Below are 16,211 nucleotides of genomic sequence, written 5' to 3'. Positions count from 1 at the left end.
AACCTCAGACCCTAAATAAATTCAACAGCAAATAACAGAGAGGCAAAAGCAACATAAATATTTACATTAGTGTTGGCTCAGCCCCAACTCCCTATTGCTAAATTTTAAAATATGGGTAGGGAGAAAGGAACATTCTTTAATCCTTGAAATTACCTGATTTGCTAAAGTGCAAACCAAATGGCCCTTTGATGATGGAATGTTTATGGCAATAACAGAGGACACATACCTGCAATTTCATTGTAGACTGTAACACTGAGCTGAGAATTGAATGCGTACCTACCTCTGTGAGAGTTGCACACCCGGGCTGGAGAGGACAGAGGTGGAACTGGCCACCATTACCTATTTAATGAGTAGCAACACAAGTTCCGCAGAACAGAAAGACCTTCTGGTCTCATCCCCCTTTTCCTTCTCTGCCCTGCATCAGTCGCGTTCCTTAATAACTAAGAGTTATTACACCCTAGTCAGATACTTTGATATTGTCTCCCCTCAACTTCAACAGAACCAACTTTGATCTTCCTCAAGCAACCAACCCGATATGTTTCCATAAATTTAGAAGGGTGGGAGGAAGCAAAAGCAAAACCACAGAGTTCTCTATCAAAGAATCAACACTGATTATGGAGGGCTTACACATGGGTCCTAAGATGGGAAGGCAGAAATAAAATTTTACTTTATAGTCCTCACGATGGAGATGTTACTGGGCCTGCTCGAGTAAATCGATGAACAACGGGAGGACAGTGACAGTGGCAGTGACAGTCCTCTAAATTATGTGACATGTTCCAAGAGTCATGGAGTGCTCGGGGAAAAAATTATTTATTTTATTTTTTAATGACTCACCGTGAGGTACAGTTACAGACTTACAAATTTTTCATGTTTAAGTTTCAGTCATACAATGATAAGAGTACCCATCCCTCCACCAGTGCCCATTCTAGACCACCGATGTTCCCAGTATCCCTACCCCCAATTCCCCCCTCCCCAGCCTCTGTGGCAGGCACATTCCCTTTTACTCCCTCTCTCCTTTTGGGTGTTATGGTTTTCGATACAGGTATTAAGTGGCCATCATGTTTGGTCTGTAGTCTACTTTCAGCACATATCTCCCATCCTGAGCGGGCCCTCCAAGCATCCTTTACTTGGTGGTCCCTTCTCTATCTGAGCTGCCTTTTCCCCCAGCATGTGAGGCCAGCTTCCAAGACATGGAGCAACCCCCCTGGTCCCTATCTCTACTATCCTTGGGTATTAGTCTCCCATTATGTTACTTTATATTCCACAAATGAATGCAGTCCTTCTATGTCTTGGGGGGAAAATTTAAAACCAAAAGGTTGGAGAACCAGTTCGGAGGTAAGGCACTTGCCCTGTGTGTGGCTGCCCCAGTTCAAATCCCCCCTGGCATCACATATGGTCCCCCCCAAAGCACCGCAGGGGTCACTCTTGAGCAGAGTCAAGAATAGCTTCTGAGCACCACTTGGCCCAAAACCCAACCAAAAAAAAAATTTAAACTAAGAGAATTTTATTTTTATGATTTACTTTTTACTATTATCATAGTTTATGTAACACAGTTACACCAGTGTTAACATTTATGGTATTAATATACAAAGTTACTGCACAATCCCCCCACCCCCCCCAGCCAAAGTGCCACAAGACCCTGCACACTGTCCCTATAATTACCTCTAGACCAACTCTGCTCCCTGCCTCCCGTCCCCATTCCTCACTGTCTGGCTGTTTTAAAGGTGTTTACATAGACATATATTAATAGAATTATCAGGAAAGGCTCAAAAATACATTCCTAAGGCAGAGAGGAGAATTAGCACTGTCTCCTTTCTAACGATCTCGCAGTTTACAAACAGGAGGCAAAGGACTAAAACCATCAGGCGGCGAGCTGAGCTCTTAGATGGGCACTCAGGACTGAGTCAGTGCAAGAAGCAATGTCCGGACTGAGTAGGTCGCATGCAGAGGAGGGGGGAGCAACCCTGGAGCAATGACCCGGGTGCACACAATGTACCTGCCTGTGGAAGACCTGTTTTGTACCTACTGTGTGCTCAGAGAAGAAATGTTTTGAAGACATCCTGGTATTCTCTAAGGAGGAAGATTTTTCATGCAGTAGAAAAAGTCATAAAGTGACCTCCAACTTCAAAGCAGAACCAGACAATTTCTCTCTTGACAGTTCTATGACCACACAAATATACCTCAATATGTATTCCACATAAAGTTTCTCCAGGAAAAAAATATAGATGCATATCTGTGTATATATATGCATACATATGTATATAGTTTTTTAAATGCATTTCATTTTTAATAAAACTGTTCACAATATCTGTTACATTTATTATTTGAACAACAATCCCACCACTATGACATCTTCCCACCATATTTCCACCCCGAACTCCAAACCCTGCCCCCAAAGCAGAACCAAACTTATTTTATATTGCTTGTTATGAATAATCTGCTAAAATGATCCAAAAAAGGTTTGTCAGAGAAAAGTGTGTGAATATTGTTATATTTCACCCAGGAGCCATTAAGCCCTGCTATGAGATTAGTAAAATGTTGTTAAAGGTTGAGCCTTGTGTGCTAATATCTATATCTCTATTAGTATATTTCCTGCTAAGATCGGTTGCCTTCTACTTTAAACTCCATCAAATGTGGTGGGTGACTCTTGGTATATTGGTGGTGTAAAGTATGAGGTGTCCAGGAATAGATTCACTTCTTGGTGAGGCTTGGATGAGCATGTGGAAAACAGCTGTGAGCATGGCGGCGGTTGAGTTCTGTCTGCACTTTCTTCCAGGAGATTTATATTAAGTCTCTGGATCATGGCCATTAATGAGATTATATGGTGCCAGCCGCAGCCTGTGGGGGGTGAACTGTCAAGCTACCGGAAACAGGGGGAGATGGGCGGGGGTAACCCATTTCCAGTTCTGTTGAGCTGGAGTTTTCAGTCACAATTCCTGCATACCTAATTTTTCCTGCAGGTTCACTCATGGGTGAGGCTTGTCCCAGCGTTGCATATAGTTCTTTTGAGGGTCACATACAAGTGTGCTTGAGGGATATTCCTGACTCAGGGCTGCTTCCAGCGGTGCCCGCCCCATCAGGGATCAAACCCAAGGTTCCCACATGCAAAACAAATAGGCCCCTCCTTTGAGCTATCTCCTCAGCTCAAGAAATTTTATTTTTGGGTGGCTGGAGAATCAGCACAGAGGGAAGGACATTCCATATGATTCACCCAAACTTACCAGGAGTAATCTCTTGGTGCAAAGCCAGGAGTAAGTCTTGAGCACCAAAGGGTGCGGCTCTCAAAAGTAATTTTTTTTTTTTTTGCTTTTTGGGTCACACCCAGCGATGCTCAGAAGTTACTCCTGGCTCTGCACCCAGGAATCACTCCTGGCGGTGCTTGGGGAACCACATGAGGTGCCGGAGATCGAACCCAGGTCGGCTGTGTGCAAGGCAAACGCCCTACACACTGTGCTATCGCTCCGGCCCTCAAAAGTGTATTCTAAAATAAATAACTTCTACGTTTAAGTCTTGTGTGACTTAAATGACATTCCTCTTAAAATCCTCTTAAAGAGCACCAGCTTAAGTTTTTTTAATAAATTTTTTTCTTAAGCATCATTGGTTCTCTGTGCAATTCCAGCCACTCTCTGATGATCTTCTGAACAAAGATGCTGAGAAGATATGGATGGATCCCACATTTAAAAAATAACAATAATAAAAATATACAGTCTGCTTTCCAATAAAAAATTGACAAAGCTAGTTGAGTACAGACATAGCACTTACCCAGCCACTGAGAGTGCTTTTGGCTTTTTTATAGAATATTCTTAACACCAAATCCACTTTCTTCCATTTACACAGCCTCTCCAGCTGGAAAAACCATTCTTTTTTGTTGTTGTTTGTTTTTGTTTTGGGACCACTCCCAGCTGTGTGAAGGGATTATCCCTGGCCTGTGCTCCTGAAGGTAACTGGGAAACCTTAAAGGGCGCTGGAGATCAGATTGGTGTCAGCCACTCAAGACCTGCCTCTCAAGACCTGCCTCCTGGTGCCATTTAAGCACATTAATGGCCTTGATCTAGAGATTCACAAACAAATCTCGGAATGGTTTAGCTCACTGCAGAGATGTCTCTGGACCCCAGTTCTTTACAATTTTAGAATTCCAGGAGTGCACGGCCACAAAAGTGGCAACAGAAAATAAATTATCTAGCATTTGCCTGTGGCAGGCAGGCTTGAATGATGGTGGAATAATTTGAAATAATTGTGGTGAAAAGGTGTAATGGTGCTGGGATTGGTGCTGAAATATTGAATGTAATCAATTAATGTGAACAACCTTAAGGGAAAAAAAAACCTCCCTGCTGTCAGCTGCATGAAAGTCAAACACCTTTACTTTCATACTACGCCTCAGGTCCCCAGAGGAACAGTTCTTCAAGTCTGAAAAGATGTATAACAAGTCCTTCCTGTATACAAAGAACAGGGGCTAGAGAGATAACACCTTGTCACAGAGGTCTCCTGAGCACTGCCAGGAGTGAATCTGAGCACAAAAACAGGAGTAAGTTCTAAGCAAAGCTATGTATGGGTCCCACTTTAAAAGAAAATGTAAAATTCTAAACCAAGAACAGAGGGCTAGAGAGTACAGCTGAATCTAAAATCCACTTCAGCTAAGTCACTCACCAGCACTTAAGGATTTACTAGTTGCTTCCTGTACTTTCAAAATGGGCAGAATAACGATAACCTTAGTTTTTTTTTTAAACACTTTGGTGAGAGAATAAGGACTCCAAACATTAATGTCATGTCATATCCTATGCCAGAATTAGTGTTCTTAAAGATGCAGCATGACAAAAACTTAAATTAGATGAAAAAGATAAGAGGCCAAAATAAAAACTAGAAAATTAAGATTGTAATCAGAATTGAGATTAGCATATAAAATTCATTTCATGAAATCCTACATATAGGTCAGAGTTCTAAGCTTTCCTGCAGCCAATTCAAAGAGGAAAATTATATCCGTTATGTAATGAACACCTTACTTCCTAGCAATTAAGGGGGAAAAAAACTCAGAAACATTCTGCTAGTTTTGAGCAACGTGGACTCCTGTTTAATTATCCAAGTTAAATCACACAAAAGATGATTGAAAAAAGCCAGTTTTTAGTCATTGGCTTTCAACCAGTAAAAAATTGAGAGCTAACTGCCAGACTCCTGCCCTCGAGAAGCACTCCAGCCACCAGGACCAGATTTCTCTTAGAGTCATTTCGAGCTTGTGATACCCAAACCATCTGTATTACAGGCAGGAGAGTATTCAGTTTCCTACTTTCTTACAGCTACAGGCTCAATGGAACAGTAGGTATATTTCAACCCCTCTGTGTCCCCAGATCTATACAACCCTTTCAACCTCTCCAAGAATCCATTCAGTAGACAACCTTTCACCCCATTTTGAGAAAGTTGAGGGTGTAGTTGTTAATGCAGACCATCATGCAGACCACTAAGGTCTAGAAAACATAGGAAGTTCTCCTTCTCCAAGGCCTATTTTCATGATAACTTAGACGTCTTGAGTCACCATCTGCCGAAATTCAGTTAGAGGAAATAACTGGGCCTCTGCGGAGCACTCAAAAGGTTTGTAGAAGGTAATAACAAGGATTCCTATGATATTTGAATTCCTGAATGCTTTCTAGCAAAGTTGACTCTCCCAAGAGTACATGATTTTCTTTCTTTTTATTTTTCCTTTTTTTTTTTTTTTTTTGGTTTTGGGGCTGCACCCAGCAGTGCTCAAGATCTGGGTGCAGATCCTGGCTCTGGGTCTGGATTCAAGAATCACTCCTGGCAGGCTCAGAGAAACATGTGGGGTGCCAAGGATCAAACCCGGGTAGACCATGTGTAAGGCAAATATTCTACCACTGTCAGGTTTTTTTTTTTCTTTTTTTGTAGGAGTACTGCTAATTATTCTGCCACTGATTAGCTGATTGAATTGTGCATGAACTCCACCACGTTTTCTTATAGTTACAGAAAGATACATGAAAACTGGACTTTAGCAGGAAGCAGACCACAGGTGGGGAATAGGACAGGGAAGGTGCCACTAAAGTAATACACATGATACCCTATTAGTAACAGTATTGGAAACTACAGAGCCTAAAAGAAAAGAAAAGGTTCTTGCCACAGAGGCAGGCAGGGAGGTGGGATGGAAACTGGGCACATTAGTGGAGGGAAGTACACACTGGTGAAATGTATTGGTGCTAGAACACTGTATGCCTGCCTAAGTTATTCAGGATTAATTTAGTAATTCATGGTGACTCAATAAAAAATTCTAAAAATAAAGAGAGCAACGTCCAAATAAAAAAAACTAAATAATTAGATTTCATAAAAAAAATTAAGAACTTTATCAAAAATCCTATGAGACAAAAAAATCTAAGACTGCTGAGAAGACCTATTTGTAATATATCTTTCCAACAAAGGACTGCGTAATATAAATAATATATAGAAATCAGGAAGAAAAAAGGCAGAACACCCAATTTAAAATATGTTATCAGTGGGACTCCAGTTTGATCCCTGGAATCACATGGTCCCTCACAGCCCCCAGGTTATTGCTGAGCATTTCCATGGATGCCCCCCAGCTCCACTTGGGTGGCCAGGATGGCCCATAATACCTCAGAACCTGATCAGCAACACAGAATTGCAGGGAGCGGTCCCCAGGCTTTCTGAACACTAACTGAGAGCCTCCCATAAGCCATTCAAGAAAAGCCATTTAGATTATAAACAGGACCATGTTTGGGGGGGATGGCCACCCAAGCCTGAGAGGTTCAGGGACCCCACCTAATGCTCAGCCAATTAGGTTAGTGGTTCGATGCAAGAGGCTGAGGATTCACTGCTGCTCACATGAACCCTGGGTGCCACGGATGCCCAAGTCAACCAATGATGTTGGGCCTCCCCTGGCGGTGCTCAGGGCACTTTAGTGCCTTACCTGGTGATGTTCAGAGTGCTGGTACTGGGAGAAGACCCTGTGCTGGGTGTATAAGCAATGTACTATCTCTGGGACCTGATCATGCCTAATTTTATGTGTCAATTTGGCTAGGTCCTGGTACTCAGTTTTGGGTCAAATACCAATCTACATAATTCTGTGCAGCTATTCTTTGGATAGAATTAACACTGAGATCAGAAGACTATGAGTGACACAGATTGCTCTCCATAATGTGTATGGGCCTCTTCAAATGAATTAATATCCAAGAAAAAAAAGAGATGTGTTTATTTATCCAAAAGCAGACATCCTATCAAGATCAAGTTGGGTCTCTGGGGAATCTTGATTAAGTCAAGTGACCTAACATACATTTGTTTGTAGAATTTAAAAAAAATCGAATATCTTTGATCAGATCCATATTACATTTTTTATATAAAAAAACAAGCAATATGCTTGTGAAACCATGAAGTCCAATGCTCCATCTGGGCATTATTACAAAATAAACTATACAGAGCATAAGGAATATGTCAGACATGGGTTTGGGCAATGATTTATTGTATGTGACACCTAAAACACAATCAAGAAAGTAAAAAAAGAGCAACTGGGACTACATCAAACCAACAATGAATGTCTATTACAAAATATCCAAAAACGTAAAAAGACAATAATCTGGAATAAGAAAAATATTTTACAAATAAGAAGTCTGATAAGGAGTTGATATCTGAAATACATGAACAAGTTGATACAATTCAATAACAACAAAAGTAACAGTGACTCCAATAGCCAAAATCTGGAAAAAACCTGAGTGCCCTAGAACAAATGACTGGTTAAAGAAAGAAACTTTGGTACATCTATACAATGGAGTACTACGCAGCTGTTAGAAAAGACGAAGTCATGAATTTACATACCAGTGGTACTACATGGAAAGTATCACGCTAAGTGAAATGAGTCAGAAAGAGAGGGGCAGACATAGAAAGACTGCATTCGTCTGGGGAATATAAAGTAACAAAATAGGAAACTAATATTCAAGAAGAGTCGAGATAAATACCAGGAGGTTCACTCCATGGCTTGAAGGCCAGCCACATATGCCAGGGCAAAGGGCAGCTCAGACAGAGAAGGGAACACCAAGTAAAGGGCGTTGTGAGGATCCTCCCAGGATAGGAGATGCATGCCGAAAGTAGACTATAGATCGATTGCCACTCAATGCCTCTTTTGCAAACCTCAGCAACCCAAAGGAGAGAGAGTACAAAAGGGAATGCCCTGCCACAGAGGCGGGATGGGATGGGGGTGGAGGGATACTGAGATATTTATCAATTATTTTTCAGTAAAACTGGAAGAAAACTGTCATCAAGTCTAATATCCATAATTAATGTATCTCTCACCAAATATGATTGTCATCATGACCCAAGGAAAAACTCTGATAATCTGAATAATGCTTGTTTTATCAAATAGAAATTTTCTCCTCTTTCAATTTCTTAGCTTAGTTTACAAAAGACCTCCCATTTTGCAAAACAACATCCTGGGGTGATCGACCTTTCAGTTCATCCTAACTTGATTGACTTTTGTGCCTCAATTATTACAAAAGCCAGGTTCGGAAGGAACCTGTAATCAATCAGTCAGATACCTGCCTCAAGTTAAAGAAGAGGCAAATGTTTAAGCAAGTCTTTGTGCCCCTCCCAAAATACAGATTGTCCACTCAATTTGATTTCAGTAGGAAGAAGCAAGTGCTCATTAGGGATCTTCGAAACTGAATGTGAGAGACGAGGGTCAGGAAAAGATAAATGCAAATCCAAGGAAATCCCACCCCAAATTAAAAGGGTGGGCAGGACACAAATGTGTTTCCTTCAGCACGCTTCACAGATATTCAAGAGAAGTCAGGGAAAAATTCAAGTGTTGATAAAATAAGGAGGCAATGGACTAAGCATAAGAAAAAGAAACAACTCTGATTTTATCACAGTATTTGCAAGCTGGCATTTAAGAGAATTTAAAGTGAAGCTCAAGATTCATTTGCTTGACTTACCTGGAAGTGGTTGCTCCTCCAATCAATAATGGAATCTTTATAGCTAATCTCTCCATTTCCTTGGCAACAAAAATCATTTCATCAAGGGAAGGAGTGATGAGCCCTGACAGGCCAATTATGTCTAGTATTGGAAAAAAAAAGAGAAAACAGTCAGGATAATGAGAAGGATAAGAGAAAAAGAGGAAGTGTGGAGATTCAATTTTATTGGCTTTTTGGATCATACCCAGCAATGCCTAGAGGTTACTCCTGGCTCTGAACTCAGAAATCACTCCTGGTGGTACTTGGAAGACCATATGGGATGGACCATGTGGGATACCGGGGATTGAACCCGGATTGTTTGCATGCAAGACAAACACCCTACCTGCTGTACTATCACTCCAGTCCTGTGATACTCAATTTTAAACTGTTAATAGAGAACACAAAACTCAAAGCTGCCAATTTTTAATTTTTTAAGACATCATTTTAATTTATTGATTGCTTTTTATAGTGAATATTTTCTTTTCATCAGTTATTTCTGGCTGTGTGCTATGGGGGTCACTCCCTCCTGCTGGTGCTCAGGGGATCATGCAGCACCCTGCCAGAGATCGAACCTGGGTCTCCAGCATGCAAAGATGCATTCAGCCCTTGAACTATCTCTCCAGCCCAGCAATAAATATCATATCCAATTCAAAATTGCAATAACATATTTGCGACATTTTGGAAAAGCCATGTAACAGAATAGGCTGTTGGTTCAAGATCTCCAGATTGGAAAATATCAGTATCTTAAGGAATATAAAAACTACACACAGAGGGAAAAAAATCTAACACAACATTGTTCTCTTATAAGAAACTAGTTCCCTTTTCTCATTGTAAGGGCTGGAGTTCTACAGATATTTCTTCACCCTTTCATCCTATTATAAAGTGCAATTAAATCAGCCCGTACACCAGAGCTGATCCTTAAGGCCCCAGGGATCCCACATGGGCTTAGACATTAGGACTCACAGATCACAGTGGTGAGATATGAGAGTTTGGGACAGAAGCACCATTGTACCTGCTTTATGGTCAAGAGCAGCTTTCAGTATCTTATCACAGGGAGTCATCACTCCTAAATCAATAACTCTGAAACACAGAAATGAGAGATAAGAAAAATAAAGAGAACCCACAAGAAACAAAGTTGAAATAAACATTTGTAATTTTCCATTAGACAGTACTCAGTACTCCAGTGTAAACTGAAATCACCCTAAAGTGCTCACTAAGTATCAACCATCACAGTACCACTACCATTTTTTAGGTACCTACCATATGCCAGTAATAATGCTGAGTCTTTGGAAGCAGCTCCACTCATATATAATCCATAGAGCATAAATTCATTTAAAGCAGTCTTATGACTTCTAAATAGTTTGCCTTTTGCTTAGGATGAAGTTTTTGTTGTTGTTTTGGGGCCACACAATCCACACCCAACACTCAGGGCTTACTTCTGGCTCTGCACTCAAGGGTCATTCCTGGTGGGCTCGGGGGACCATCTGGGGTGCCAGGGATTAAACCTGGGTCAGCCAAGCGGAAGGCCATCACCTTAACCTTAACAGCTGTGGGGAAGGCAAGTGCCTTGATCCGGCCCCAATCTGTTGTTGTTTTCAAGCAAGGGAGAGGGAGAACGAATTAGGGAGCAGGAAAGAGTGAGACAAAAGAAAAGTTGAGCTGAGTGAACGCAGGAGGGTAGTATAGGGCCCAGCACACTGGGAGCTAGCTCTGAGAGAACAAATACCAGAAGTCCAACTCACAAGGAGACAGCACAGCCAGTGGGCGCTTTCCTTGCATGCTATTGACCCAGGCTTGATCTCTGGCATATCATATGGTTCACCAGCCCACCAGGACTGATCCCTGAGCACAGAGCCAGGAGTAAACCCTGAGTGCTGCTAGAAGTGGCCCAAATACTCTGTCTCTCTGTCTCTGTCTCTCTCTTTTGAGTCACACCTGGTGATGCTCAGGCTTTACTCCTGGCTCTGCAGTCAGGAATCTCTCCTGGTGGTGCTCGGGAGACCATATGGAATGCCGTGAATCAAACCCAGGTGGGTTGTGTGCAAGCCAAACATCCTACCTGCTATACTGTCATTCCGGTCTCATGGCCCAAAAACAAACAAAAGGAAGTTTCAGAAACTCAGAAAAAATAGGAACTTATGCCCTAATAAATGTTCTACATGTTCTATTCTATCTTAGAATTGCACCTAAATACTTTTACACAGCACCTCGGCATTGATATACTTATGAGCAGTTGTTTGAAAGATGTTTTAAAAATTATAGAATGCATATTTGCTTGTCTTATGATAACAGCAATTCTTAAAATTGGAATATTATTTCAATAAAACCAATGGGCAACGTTATTACATGCATCAGTCATCAGTATGCTGGACCCAAGGGGCAAGAAGACTTGTTTCTCATTACGTACTCTTCTTATATTGTTGAATTTTTCAACTTCTCATTTACTTACATTTTCTTTTCAAATATAGAAGTACATATGGCATATGTACATAAGAAAGAAGATTATTTTGAAACAACAATCACTATATTGGTATACTCTGGTAGTACAAACTCAGTAAAAAACAAATGCAGGGCTTCTGTGCAGTTGTGGCACTGCAACTGGTAGCTTGGGGGAAGTTTCTGGTGAGCGTATTGAAAATATGCAGGCACTAGTTTAACTTTTGTTAAACTATGACTAAATATAGGTTTGCCTATGAAACTAAGTAAGGGGCCAGGTACACTACAACCAGTAAGGTGCTTGCCTTGCACGCAGCTGACAGCTGACCCTGCTCAAATCTCCCACACCACATATGGTCTGCTGAGCACTGCCAGGGGTCACTCCTGAGCAGAGAGGGGGCCAATCACTGAGTACTACTTGGTCAGGCACAACACCCCCACCCAAATGAAGCGACATAACATGGTGCTATAAGAGCAAAACTGAAAGGCTTACATTTCAAGGATAACTTTAAATTGTTTTAATTATAAAGATGCTCTAAATTGTTTTAATAATAAAGATGCTTTAAATTGTTTTAATTATAAAGATGCAGACCACAACACCCAAAAGGAGATAGAGAACACAAGGGAATGCCCTGACACAAAGGCAGGGTGGGATGGGGGGAATGGGGGTGGGAGGGATATTATCCATGGTGGTGGAAAATGGGCACTGGTGGAGGGATGGGTATTTGATCATTGTATAATCGAAACCCAAACACAAAAAATTGTAAATCTACAACTGTACCTCATGGTGTTTCACTAATAAAAAAAAAAATTGTATTGTATTCCTGGAAGTGTGAAAAGAGTAGTTCTTGTATGTTCTCAACATGAAAAAAAATTATGTGACTTGATGGAGCTAATGCTAGGATAGTAAAAATACTACAGTAAAAAGTTTATCAAGTCAACACACATGCACTTACACATAGCTTTGAGTCATTTATATCTCAGCAACACTAGAAAACTACATACACATAAGTTGAAAACCTATATTATGAAACCAATGCTTGAGAGTTTGCATTATTTCATTTTCTTTTCTCAGCTGAACCCTGTAATATAGTTTTCAAAATATTTCATTCTCGGTCATAATTGCCTACTTCTGCCTTTACTAGACATATGTATATTTGTCTAGTCTGTATATATGTGTATATATCATGTATACTATATATGTATATATATAAACCACTGCCTAATATATACATATGCCTCGTTATCTATTTCAGAAGATCCATATTTTAAAAAAAATACAGTCTATACACTGACTATAACTAACTGTTTAAAGTCCTGTTGATCCAGCTTGTTTTTATTTACATAATTTTACAGTGGATTTTTGTTAAATTAGAAATGTTCGGGGCTGGAGAGATAGCACAGCAGGTAGGGCATTTGCCTTGCATGCAGCCGACCCGGGTTCGATTTCCAGCATCCCATATGGTCCCCTGAGCACTGCCAGGAGTATCTCCTGAGTGCAGAGCCAGGAGTAATCCCTGTGCATCGCTGGGTGTAATCCAAAAAAGCAAAAAAAAAAAAAAAAAAAAGAAAGAAATGTTCACACTTGTCTTTTCAAATAATTATCATTAAAAAGTACATACATTAAAAAAATTACACATAAATTCAACTTTTATATCATGAAATATCTGATCAAAAATGTTTTGGGAAAGTCACGGATATGTCACAGGTGGCAGAGTAACAAACCGGGGAGGGGTATGGCCTTGGACTTAATTCTTGGCAAGACAAGGGCAGCCCCAGCACTGCTGGATGTGACTCTTATGGTATGCTGCTTGGGTTCCCACAAAATGTTTTAAATAAGAAAATCAATCAAGTGAAAAATTTTTTTAATATCCCAAATTATTTTTACAAGGAATTTACTTAGAATATTAATGCTAGGCATTACAGTTAACTTTATTACTGAAACAAATACTATTTGGGCTTGTTTATTTGGGAGATTTACGCCACATGGAGAGGTGTTTGGGGAATTTCTAGCTCTGCACTCAGGAGTGACACCTGGTGGTTCTGAGCAGGACCATTTGCAGTGCTGGGGACTAAATCAAGATCAGCCACATGAAAGACAAGAGCCTTACCTCTCTGGCTCTAGAATCAAGATTGGAAGGTAATCTGAGAAAGGACCTAGTCCTTACTTGCAGAGAGACCATGAACATGGTTTGCCACTTGCTAGTTAGGAGTCCATGAAGAAATCACTTAAATTCTCCTACACTGCATTTTTCTATTGCTTTTCTTGTGAGGCATACAATTATGAAAGAGATCAAAGATAAAATCAACAATTAAAAAAGTAAAAGGATGAAAGAAAAATTGGGTTGGGAGAAGGAAAAATAAAGATTAGGGATTGAGGACATGGCTCAGTGGTAGAGAACATGTCTTATACGTGTCAAGGCCTGGGTTCAATCACCAGCACCACCTGGAAAAAAATCAGTTACATAAATTTCATAGTAAACAAATCTTAGATATTAGTAGACTCTTATAGGACCTATCCCTAGATTAATTAAAATTCTCTAATTGGCAAAAACTGCACTGTACCATAAGATCTACTACATTAACACATTTTCTACTTTTTTGTTTGCTTACTCCTGGCCCTATGCTCAGGAATCGTTCCTGGTGGCTCAATGGACTGTATGGGATGTCAGGGATCAAACCTGGGTCAGCAGCTGCAAGGCAAATGCTTTACCTGCTGTATTATTGCTCTACTTGCTGGCTAGATGACTTACCATAGCACCCAGCCTAGAACACTGACACTCAGCCCAAGTCTATACATTTAACTACATAAGGCAGATTCCCAGAACACTTGTCCAGATGAAAACATAAAATTAAACCCATTAATTCCAAGAGTCTATGTGTCACAACTCAGGCACAAAGGTGTGCCTGACCTGTTCAGGAATTTGCACATTCACTTGCATTTCCGCCAAAAGTTTCAACAAAGATGTTTCTCCAGCTAGAACAACTAGCAGAGGTAAGCTGACCTTCTATGCATGACAGTAGAACTGGATGTGCTGCAGGGAAGCCTCAGGTTTAATAAACAAGCTTTCACAAGTGTTGACATTCAATTCCAGTAGCGCTCTGGAGAAGTGCCACAGTTCTTCCTGGTCTCTGAAAATGTCTTTACTAACCAGAGGAAAAACATTCCTAGTATGATTCTCTCAGCTACTCATCCATCGAAGGAAGTAAAAAAATGATAAACACATGGCAATAGTATTTCAAGAATTGTTCTGAAGAAGTTAGCTACAAGCAATTATTTTTAAACGGATCCCATCCCATTACCACAGTTGAATGTTTATCTGTATATTTAGTATGTGAAACAGCAAACTTTTTGGAGAAAAGTCAACTCACTTGCTTTGGAGAGCCTCTAGCACAATGTTTGGTACATAGCAGATGATCTATAAACATTTAGAAGTTGAAATACAGTTAACTAATTGTCATAGAGGCAAACAGAAACCAACAACAGATTTGGAAAGAGGAGATAAAAGCAGATGTCACAGATTTTAGAGAACAGTTTATTCAAATACATATAAGTTAAATCCATTATAATCCCAACGGTATTATATCTCCAAAGATATTTCCCTTTGTAAAAACAATATATACTCCAAAACCATTTTCTTCATTTCCAGGACTAGGTGAGAATGCTAAACTTTTGACAGTGAGTTGGCAGCCAAACAGCTGCCATCCTCACACTGCTCTTCCATCTTCAGTCTCCTTGAAAGATTTGCAGTTACACTGAAATAGCTTTGAATGCAGAGGTGGATAATGGATAGTGATGAGGGTAGGGAGTGGACTTAAGGAGCAACAGTGAGCTGACACAACTCTAAGGGGGAACCGCTTATAACTACGGTTAAGTTTCTCGTAACTTGACATTGGAAAGAAGTCTATGACTCAAAAGGATTTTTGGTTGGACATGGACCAGAGAAGACATTAGTAATATTAGGCTCTTATTACAAATAACATGCTGAAATCTAACCAAAAATGCACACTTACTGTAGGTCATTAGCTCTTACACAGAAATGCCTTTGTGCTGAGTATTTACTCACTAACAATGAGCTACATCGGAAAGCAGTTTTCTTATGAACAGCTGACCCCACTTTTGATCCCCAACACCCATGATGATCCCCCAAGCCTGCCAGGAGTGATCCCTGAGCACAGAGCCAAAAGTAAGCCATGAGCACTGCTGGGTGTGATTCCCCCCGATCAAAAAAATTTCACAAACCAGTTTTATCATTACCTAGAAGCATCCATCGTCCTGATCTAAGTAAAACAAAGAACCAGAGAGTCAAAGTTTCTTATAAAACTCCACTTAGGACTGGAGCAAGACTACAGTGGGTTGGGCACTTGCCTTGCATGCAGCCAACTCCGCACCCTGTATGGTATACCCTCCCACCATGCTTAAAACAAAACAAAACAAAACAACCTTCCATTTAGCCAACATCTTCTAAGATCTCAGCTCTAATATATACCAGTTATCAAGAGTATGTTTTATGCTACTGACATGAGTGAGGAGTCCAATGAATTAATAGATGTCTGGCCCAACATACATTCTCAAGAATGTTTGTAGGCTATTTAAATACTACTTGAATTGTTTTTGCTACTTTCTGTCCTTTCAAACACAACACATTTAAATAGCTACTAGTTTACCTTACTTGAAAAGATATGTTCTTGTAGAAAATAAAAAGATGTACTAAAGGAAAAAAAATTTAGAAAAACCTCTACAATCCATTTCATACCCCACCTCTCCCACCAATTAGGAATGAGCCTGCTGATGCTTTTAATTTAAAATGAGAGAGG

At 40.3% G+C, this 16,211-nt stretch overlaps 1 protein-coding gene across 1 annotated transcript in view; it reads right to left on the bottom strand.

Moving 5' to 3' along the window:
* The window catches only part of MTR (5-methyltetrahydrofolate-homocysteine methyltransferase), a 124,922-nt gene that overhangs the window by 24,020 nt on the left and 84,691 nt on the right, over positions 1-16,211 (bottom strand). Inside the window, exons 23-24 of the mRNA XM_056113598.1 lie at positions 9,970-10,037; positions 8,940-9,060 (exon numbers count right to left, since the gene is read on the bottom strand). Coding sequence (XP_055969573.1) covers positions 8,940-9,060; positions 9,970-10,037 — 189 coding nt within the window. The remainder of the gene's footprint in view (positions 1-8,939; positions 9,061-9,969; positions 10,038-16,211) is intronic.

Source organism: Sorex fumeus, unplaced genomic scaffold, assembly GCF_029834395.1.
Source record: "Sorex fumeus unplaced genomic scaffold, SorFum_2.1 ptg000021l, whole genome shotgun sequence".
Lineage (NCBI taxonomy): Eukaryota > Metazoa > Chordata > Mammalia > Eulipotyphla > Soricidae > Sorex > Sorex fumeus.
Note: the sequence above shows the minus strand (reverse complement) of the source record. Positions and strands in the feature narration are given on the sequence as shown.